This window comes from Carlito syrichta, unplaced genomic scaffold (assembly GCF_000164805.1).
Source record: "Carlito syrichta isolate Samal-C Ts95f unplaced genomic scaffold, Tarsius_syrichta-2.0.1 Scaffold301854, whole genome shotgun sequence".
Classification (NCBI taxonomy): domain Eukaryota; kingdom Metazoa; phylum Chordata; class Mammalia; order Primates; family Tarsiidae; genus Carlito; species Carlito syrichta.
The window spans coordinates 117,694-126,910 of record NW_007245950.1 but is presented as its reverse complement, the minus strand read 5'-3'; the positions used below and the strand labels follow the sequence as shown (position 1 = coordinate 126,910).

Here is a 9,217-nt window from a genome sequence, read left to right as displayed (position 1 = left end):
GGAATTACAGGCGTGCGCTACCATGCCCGGCTAATTTTTTTATTTATTGTAGAGATGAGGGCTCGCCAAGTTGCCCAGGCAGTTTTCGAACCCGCGGGCTCAGGCAGTCCACTCACCTCAGCCTCCCAAGGCATGGGATTACAGGCTGAGCCACCGAGCCCAGCTTCAGGTTGGAGAGACAAAATAAATAAAACATAGGAAGAAGATTTTGATGATGGCTTCATGGACATAGTGTTTAATCCGGGCCTTGCAGTTTGCATAATCACACACAAAGGACATTCATGACAAAAAGACAGTATGAACAAAAGCAGGAGGCAGGGAAATAATGGATAGGTCATTTTGGATGACTTGTAGGCTGTGAAAGGATTTATGAATATATGAGAAACTATACAGACACCTGGAAGTTATTATAAACTGTAAATTTCATGTTAACAATCAGCCTTGTATGTACATTTCATTTTGCAAAAATAATTTGTGCCACCTGACCTTTTAGACTATTTAATCTAGCAGATTTATGACGCATTGACTAATGTTGCAGAATGTTCTGCTGAGGACTTCCCTGCACTTTGTCTTGGATTTGGTTTTCCTGCAGGAGATCTAACCACTTATCCCCAGCTCTTTTATATTAAAACATCAAGAATTATTTTTAAAAACCATGTTGACAATAAAGTGTATTTTACTTTTTACTATTCCTATTCTCGTTCACATGTTGGGAAAGATGTAATTAAGACCATGCTGTTATTTGCTGGGCGTGGTGGCATGTGTCTATAGTTCAGCTACTTGGAAGGCTGAGGCAGAAGGATCGCCTAAGCCCAGAAGGTTGAGGTTGCGGTGGCTGTGAGCGTGCCACTTCACTCCAACCTGGATGACAAGAGTGAGACTCCAATTAAAAAAAAAATGCTGTTGCTATTTGTGTACACATCTCATTCTCCTTACAGTAAGTTCCTAGAGGGCATATGTTGACTGTGTATCCCATGTAGTGTTATCGCACTGTGACAGAGAAGATTCTTAATACATCTTGACTGAGAAATAGATGAACTCAGCAGCACATTATAGGGAAAGTTGAATTTTGCTTGTTTTTTTTGTAGAATGAGTTTGAATGTGACCTACTTTTCTGTAGTAAATCAGAATTAACTAAGAGAACTCTAACTGGTTTGTATTTGTTGCTCTTCTGTTCCAGATGCACTGGTAGCTATGGAAAAGGCCATGAAGAGAGACAAGATTATAGTCAATGACCGTCAGTTGGCTTGTGCACGAATTGCTTCCCCAGAGGGTCAGGACTACCTGAAAGGAATGGCAGCAGCTGGAAACTATGCCTGGGTCAACCGTTCTTCCATGACCTTCTTAACCCGACAGGTACAATTGGAGTTACTCTTCTGTTCTATGTTAGTCATGATGAAGTTGTTAAGTGCTTTAAAACACGGTATAGTTAAATCAAAGCCTGTGGTGTTTGGTTTTCGAAGTTTACATACTCATTCAAAATGTTGCACAAGTGTCCAAGCCTTTGGTATCTTTTTGTTTTTGTTTTTAACCCTAACCCTGACCCTGGCCCTGTGTCTTTTTAAACTAAATTGGTAAAATATCAGGCATGGAAAATGAGAGAAGAGAAATCAGAATTATTCCTAGAATGTGTCTTGAGCAGCTAAGAGAATAGAAGTGCTATTCACCAAGATCAGAAAGGTGGGATTAAGAATAGCCAGGCAGCTTTTTGAAAATTTGTTTAAGTAGTCTAAGGCAGTTTTTGTCCTTTACGTGAAGATTAATCCTACTGCTGTTTTTGAATTCTTAAATTCCTGACGCTTTTCAGGTACAGACTAGCTTAACCAGTAGGGTAAGTTCTGAAGAGCTGGTTCTGGCTGCTTTTGACTTTAATTTTTTCTCTTAGGCTTTTGCTAAAGTCTTCAACACAACCCCTGATGACTTGGACCTACACGTAATCTATGATGTTTCTCACAATATTGCCAAAGTAGAGCAGCACGTGGTGGATGGAAAGGAGCGAACGCTGTTAGTGCACAGGAAGGGATCCACCCGCGCTTTCCCTCCTCACCATCCCCTCATTGCTGTTGATTACCAGGTATGTAGTCCTACGTTTGTGATTTTAAGCAGGGGACATGATTTAGGTCGTTCTAAATGGGATTGCAGTTAGACAGGAAAGCAGCAATTGTGCAAAGAAAGTACTGTCACCCGTGAGAACAAAAATTCCCAATCTTTTCTGAAGCAGTGATTCCTTCTCCATTATTAGTGCTTGTATTGTTGCTGTGTGGTGTCTAGAAAATGCTGCATGAAGTATATTTTACTCTATTAAGATGAATTGAGGACTTCGAATTATTGGAAGACAGAATAGAGTAAACTTAGTCTGTTTCCTTATTTTGGTCTTCGTGGTGTCTGACTGTAGTAGAGTTCAAAAGACCTGTAGCCTGCTTGCTCCTTTTACACATGAGGAAACCGAAGCAAAGAGAGAGCAGACACCTTGCCAAGGATGGTTGTTCTAGTAACAGTTCCCTACCCTTTTGGGTTTTGCTGTGCTCTTAAGTTCAGTGTCTTCTGCATCTTTCCTGGTCCCCACATTTTCACTCACTCTCTTCTTCCCTCCCTCCAAATTATCAAAGATTCAAAGTAATATCTTAATGCAAGAGCAATGTGTTTAGAGGTCTAGGTTTCTACCACAGTCCTACAATGCAAAAGGAAATGTATATTTCAGGCATATAAAGCTTATGCTTTTCTAAACTTTACCATGTTTGACTTATGTGCATCCTCAGCTCACTGGACAACCAGTGCTTATCGGTGGCACCATGGGAACCTGTAGTTATGTTCTTACTGGCACTGAACAGGGCATGACTGAGACTTTTGGAACAACCTGTCATGGAGCGGTAAGGAAAACAGAAACTTCCTTAGAAATGCTGTCTACTTTGTTTATTGTTTTGCATTGTGACTGGTAAATGTACCTGACTGAGCATTAACAAAGTTGAAGTTTGGGTCTTCCAGGTCTTCTACTTGAAATTATTTTCTGTAATATATACTGTTTAGTGAACTGATTGAGGTCACTTAATATCTGTGCCTTAGTGAGGCCATGGTAGGGCTAGGAACTGTTCTTTATCTCTGCAAGTCCAGAAAATTCAGGCTGAGAAATTGTCACACTAGCTGAGCTTACTATAACTGACTTATAGGTGATATAACTTCAAATACAGTTTTACACCACACCTTATCTCAGCAATTCATAGGACCTGCTCATTTGCTTAATGTGCTCCTTCCTTTTGTGTGGGTCTACTCAAGATTTGGGGGATATACTCTCCTTGCAAATCAGAGCCCATGTGTAGTCTATAAGACACCCATTTCAGTATACGTTGCCTCTTATCCTTTAAGATGGGTCTGTGAACTTTTTCCGTAAAGGGCCAGACAGTAAATATTTTAGGCTTTGGGGGCCACATGGTCTCTGTACTAGCTATTCAGCTGTGCCCTTGTAGTGCAAAAGCAATTCAAAGTACTACTTTGAATTATTGAAAGACAGACGCATCTTGTTGTCTAGTTAGGATAAAGTCAGAAAGACCCATAGATGGGCATTGCTGTGTTCCAGTAGAACTTTTTTTGTTTGTTTTGAGTCAGGGTCAGGTTGCCCAAGCTGGAGTCCAGTAGCACCATCACAGTTCACCACAGCCTCGACCTCCTGAGCTCAGACAGTCCTTCTCTACCTCTGCCTCCCAAGTAGTTGGGAATACAGACACCTGCTGCCACACCTAACTGATTTTTTTTTTGAGTTGGAGTCTCACTCCGTTGCCCAGACTGGAGTGCAGTGGCATGTTCCTGGCCACTGCAGCCTTGACCTGCTGGGCTGCAGCAATCCTTCTGCCTCAGCCTTCCAAGTAGCTGGAACTACAGGCGCGCGCTACCACGCCCGGCTAATTTTTGATCTATTGTAGAGATGAGGTCTCACCAAGTTGCCCAGGTGGGTCTCAGACCCGTGGGCTCAGGCAATCCGCTCACCTCGGCCTCCCAAAGCATGGGATTACAAGCTGAGCCACTGAGCCCGGTCTGATTTTTTATTTGTTTGTAGAGATGAGATCTCACTATGTTGTCCAGACTGGTCTCAAACTTCTGGGCTCAAGCAGTACCTCCTGCCTCAGCCACTTAAAACCACCTGAAATTACAGGTTAGTGGACCACATTTGGCCCACAACTGTAGTTTGCCAACCCTTATTCTAACCCATTAGAGTGTTTACCCAGTGTTGGAATGGAAAGTCTAAACTGTCTAGGTTACCTTTCCATAGGGCAGACCCTCACAAACCTATTTTAACCCTGCTTCTTTCTCCAATCATTTCTCATTTCCAGCTTTCTCCCAACTCCTAACTTTAGCCCTCATCCAAGGTAGACCCTGCTCCCACAGGGACATTGGCAGTGTCTGGAGGCATTTTTGATTTTCATGATTTAGGAAGGAGTTGGCATCTAGTGGGTAGAGGCCAGGGATGCTGCCAAACGTCCTACAATGCACTGGACAGCACCCACCACAAGGAATTAACTGGTACAAAATCAGTAGTTGTGAGGTTAAGGAATCATTTTAAATCACAAAGAGCACAAAGTTTTTGTGATAATAGACATGGTATTTATAATTAAAAACTTACATGTTTATATTGAATGATTAATGGTAATAGAAATGCAAAAAGGTAAATCTTTAACTACAATATGCTGTATAGAGATAGAAATTTAATTCCCAAAAGGATATAATGAGACTTATAAAGGCATGTAATAAGTTTGATAAAGTAGAGAAAGAACAATTTGTTGTTGTTGTTGTTGTTTGTTTTTTGAAGTCAGAGTCTCACTCTGTCTCCCAGGCTAGAGTGCAGTAGCACACTCACAGCTACGACCTGCTGGCGCAGGGGATCCTTCTGCCTCAGCCTCCCAAGTAGCTGGAACTACAGGTGCACACCACCACACCTGGCTAATTTTTTGATTTATTGTAGAGACGAGGTCTCCCTAAATTTCCCGGGCTGGTCTCGAATCCCTGGATTCAGGCAATCCTCTCACCTTAGCCTCTCAAGTGCTGGGATTACAGCCATGAGCCACCATGCCCGGCCCAGAAAGATTGCTTTTTAATTTCCTTTTTAATTTAAGTAAGACCAAGGAAAAGGCACATAATCCCAAGGGATTAGAGTGAAGTTCACCTTTCCCCATTCCCTCCTTATTCTAGGGCCGTGCATTGTCCCGAGCAAAATCTCGACGTAATTTAGATTTCCAGGATGTCTTAGACAAATTGGCAGATATGGGAATTGCAATCCGTGTTGCTTCACCCAAACTGGTTATGGAAGAGGTAAGTGAAATTTTGGTAAATATTTAGCATGTTCACCATTTATGAATTGTGTCTGTGCCAAGATAACAATTTTTAGTACTCCTAATAAAAATTGTTTAGTTGTTTGGTTTTTTGGTTTTTTTGTTGTTTTCGTTTGCCTCAGTTTCAGTTTATCTTCCTTATTTTGGTTTTATATTGTCTTTTGTTTGGAGATTAATTATGAGCCAAGTTCATAAAAATGATTTTTACTATTCATGTATAGTCCCTACATATTCAGCTTTAAAAACAGTTTGAGCTGACTCATGTTTAACCTTGCTTTTGCAGTTGTATGCTTATGTTTCCGTTTGAAAGCAGATTTAGAAAAAGAGGGAGGAAATGTTTAGAGAAGCAGTTTTTTTTGTTAGTTTTTTTTTTGAGTTGGAGTCTCACTCTGTCGCCCAGACTGGAGTGCAGTGGCCGCTCCTGGCCACCGCAGCCTGGACCTACTGGGCTCTGGCGATCCTTCCGCCTCAGCCTTCCGAGTAGCCGGAATTACAGGCATGCGTTACCACGCCCGGCTGATTTTTTGATTTATTGTAGAGATGAGGTCTTGCTGCCCAGGCGGGTCTCAAACCTGCGGGCTCAGGCAATCCACTCACCTCAGCCTCCCAAAGGCGCGGGATTACAGGCTGAGCCACCGAGCCTGGCTTTGTGCCACTTTTAAAATCATTGCTGAGTATTCTACCAACTGAATACCTTAGTTTCTGCCCATAGTGGACATAGTAACTTCCAGATTTTTGCTACTGTAAATTAAGTTGTGGTGTCTTCATGCGTGAAGCTTTTTTCTAGATGTTTTAACAATTAGAATGATATCTCAAAAGAAAAATTATAAAGTCGGAGTATATGACTGAACTTTATTTTTTAATAACTGTTAATTTTCCCCCAATCTTAAGAATAATATGTTTGATTTAAAAGATTTGGAAAATACAAAACAGAAAACATGTAGAATTTCAACCAGAAATAACCACTCTTAACATTTGATTTTTGTTGTTTGTCTGTTTACTTGCAACACGATTTTTTCATTCATGTATTCAGCTAATAATACATATTAATATCTGCTGTAGTTAGGTACGAATAGTATTCTAGGTGCTAGGGATACTGCAGTTGAACAAAACTGGCATAAATCGCCTCCTCCTGGGACTTACCAAATAGTAAAATGTGTAGTGTGTTACTGACCATATAAGTGCTATGAAGTAAAAACAAAGCAGGGAAAGGGGATGAGGAAAAGTGGGAAGGGGCGCAGTACAAGTAGAGTGGTTGTGGAAAACTTTAGTGAGGTGATATTAAAGACTTGAAGGGAGAGTGAGGAAACAGGCTGCATTATCTGGAGGTAAGCTTTCCAGGCAGAGGGAACAGTGAGTGCAGAAACCCTGCACCCACAGCAAGGCCAGGCACAACAAGAGCAAGCCTGAGGTAGGGGAAGCCAGAGTGTGGGTCCTTTTTTTTTTTCCTCTTTGTAAAAGGACTTTGCTTTTACTCTGATTAAAATGGAAAGACATTGGAGGATTTTGTTGATCTGTCTCGAGTGTTTTTATGCTGATGAGAAGAATCTAAAAGAAATTAATGATGCGTGAAAGCGGAAAATTACTGGAGGTGTGTCTCTGAGAGGCTAAAAGGAGATGGGATCTGGTGGACAAGTGAATGGGACTGGTCTTTGCTAGGAGCACAGATAATTCATCCTTAATAGAGGAGAGAGGGAGCAGATGTAGATAGGCAGGGAAGATGAGGTGAGAGAGTTTATGAACATTCGACTCTGGCTGCAGCTGTTTTTTTCAGTGTATTAGGAAGTGAGGTCAGCACCTGAAAGTGAGGATGAGGATGCTGGAGAAGGTATGAACTAATCATCTAGGCAGCACCGAAGACCCACCTAGGCAAATTCAGTGATTGAGTATTTTTTCAACTATATTCTGCTTTATAGATGCAGTTATGTAATAGGTGCTGTGTTGCCTTTGACTAGGGTCACAAGTTGAGCACAGTGAAAGAAAAACAAGGTAATGATTGAGGATTTGCAAAGGATTGGAGGTCCCGGTAGAGCTAAAGGATTATTGGCAAGAGGGAGTGAGCAGGAAACCTGTGATCACCAGCCTGGAGTGCTTAAGAGTGAGACTCTGGAGGAGTGATGATCATTGGTAATGACACGCTAGTACCCTGGAAGTAGACTGAGGTAAGCAGAGCCACAGTCATTGGAGGAGCAGAAATCAAGGGAGTGGGAAGCTACGACACTGAAAGGATCCTCTCCCTGCATGAAGAAGTCATTCAGAATTATAGCAGGAGAGAGGAGTTAGAAATCTTCAGGTAATGTTTGGGAGTGAATCAGACTCTAGCAGATAACTACAACAAGAAGAGTAGGTGATAATATGATGACCACAAGATTCAAAACCAAGAGTGCTTACTTAGGAAGGAAGGATGGAGACTGGAAACTGCCATGAAAGCTAGGAGGACACCTGTCCCACTTCTGGGGCCAATGGCATGACCCAGTTTATGAGAGAAAACAGCTACTACTTAAGAAAGTTGGAGGTGAAAATAATATCCTCAGGAAAGATCCTTTTTTCAGTAAAAACAAGAAGGTGAAGGAGTGTTCAAAGAAAGGAAGGAGGAGAGATTTTGCTTCTTCCTCTGGAGGGAGTTCCAGAGGCTGCAGTGGGAAAGTTCCAGAAACTGTGGGAATCAGCCTGGGCGCCTCAGTGTCTTGTGTTGACATGAATAGAGATAGAGGGGGTGTGTGATGTGATGAGTTCTGACGGTGGCAAGACAATGTGGGTGAGATGGAAGGGTGGAGTCTTGCTCGAAACAGAAATAACTTTGAGAGTGTGGGCACACATGTATACATACACACATACAGCTTTAGTTTTATCCATATATGAATTTAATAACTTTCCCTTGTGATAGTAATACATGTTCATTTCAGATTTTTTGGCAATCACAGAAATATATTTTAAAAAGAACATTAAAATTAAAACAAGATAAGTGTTTATCAAACGACCCCTTACTAGTATTGAGCTTACTCATTTTTAAAATTTTTGCTAATTTGATAGGCAAAAGAAAACCCTCAGTTTTATTTTAATGTACACTTCTTTAATTACAAGTGAAGTTTAGTGCTTTTGAAGATTGCCTTTTCAGTAGACTTTTACATTGTTTCTTTCCTCCCCTACAGGCTCCTGAGTCCTATAAGAACGTGACAGATGTGGTGAATACCTGTCATGATGCTGGAATCAGCAAGAAGGCCATTAAACTGAGACCAATTGCTGTTATCAAAGGTTAGAACATTGAGGAGCAGGACCACCGGACACCACTGACCCTCTCTGAAGTGGAAGTGGAGTGACTTACTCTTCACACTTCAGACTCAAGAGCTGACAAGTTCCAAAGTATGCAGTTGTCACTGCTCCTGCCTATGTGACCACCACCAACTCCCTGGAGGAGGCACATTGTCCCCATTTAGAAAGGGAGGAATATGCCTCCTCCTCAGTTGTCCTCCTGCAGATTTTAGGAAAATCTATTAAGGGATGGGGAGGGGTCAAGAAATCAGAATGAACGTCTTTCTACCAGGCTCTATTTACATCCCGAGAGATGTCATGAAGAAGGTTCTATTAAATAAGTTTCAGAATGTTTCCTTTCTTCCCTCACTTTATCAGTTTGTCCATTCATACACCCTTCTAGGCACTGCCCCTGCACTGAGCAAAACCCCTCTTAGTTGGGGCACACCTGGAGTTGTAGTAAGGATGTTAGATGGAGAGGAGAGTGGGACGCATTGAGGAGGCCGTGTGTATGGAGGTGCAAGTAATAGGGACCCAAGAGAGAACAGATTTTCATAGCCTTGCAGCCTTTCTAATTCTAAGTACAAGGCAGTTACCTGCAACATGGCATCTGCTGGTATCTGTCATTAATTAGGCCTGGCCTG

The 9,217-nt window shown here is 41.8% G+C and overlaps 1 protein-coding gene across 1 annotated transcript in view; it reads left to right on the top strand.

Annotated features, from left to right (window-relative positions):
• The window catches only part of RTCB (RNA 2',3'-cyclic phosphate and 5'-OH ligase), a 27,637-nt gene extending 18,920 nt beyond the window's left edge, over positions 1-8,717 (top strand). The window contains exons 8-12 of the mRNA XM_008055441.1: positions 1,181-1,356; positions 1,886-2,074; positions 2,760-2,870; positions 5,182-5,301; positions 8,474-8,717. Of these exons, the coding sequence (XP_008053632.1) occupies positions 1,181-1,356; positions 1,886-2,074; positions 2,760-2,870; positions 5,182-5,301; positions 8,474-8,581 (704 nt within the window). The 3' untranslated portion in view covers positions 8,582-8,717. The remainder of the gene's footprint in view (positions 1-1,180; positions 1,357-1,885; positions 2,075-2,759; positions 2,871-5,181; positions 5,302-8,473) is intronic.
• The last annotated feature ends 500 nt before the right edge of the window (positions 8,718-9,217 follow it).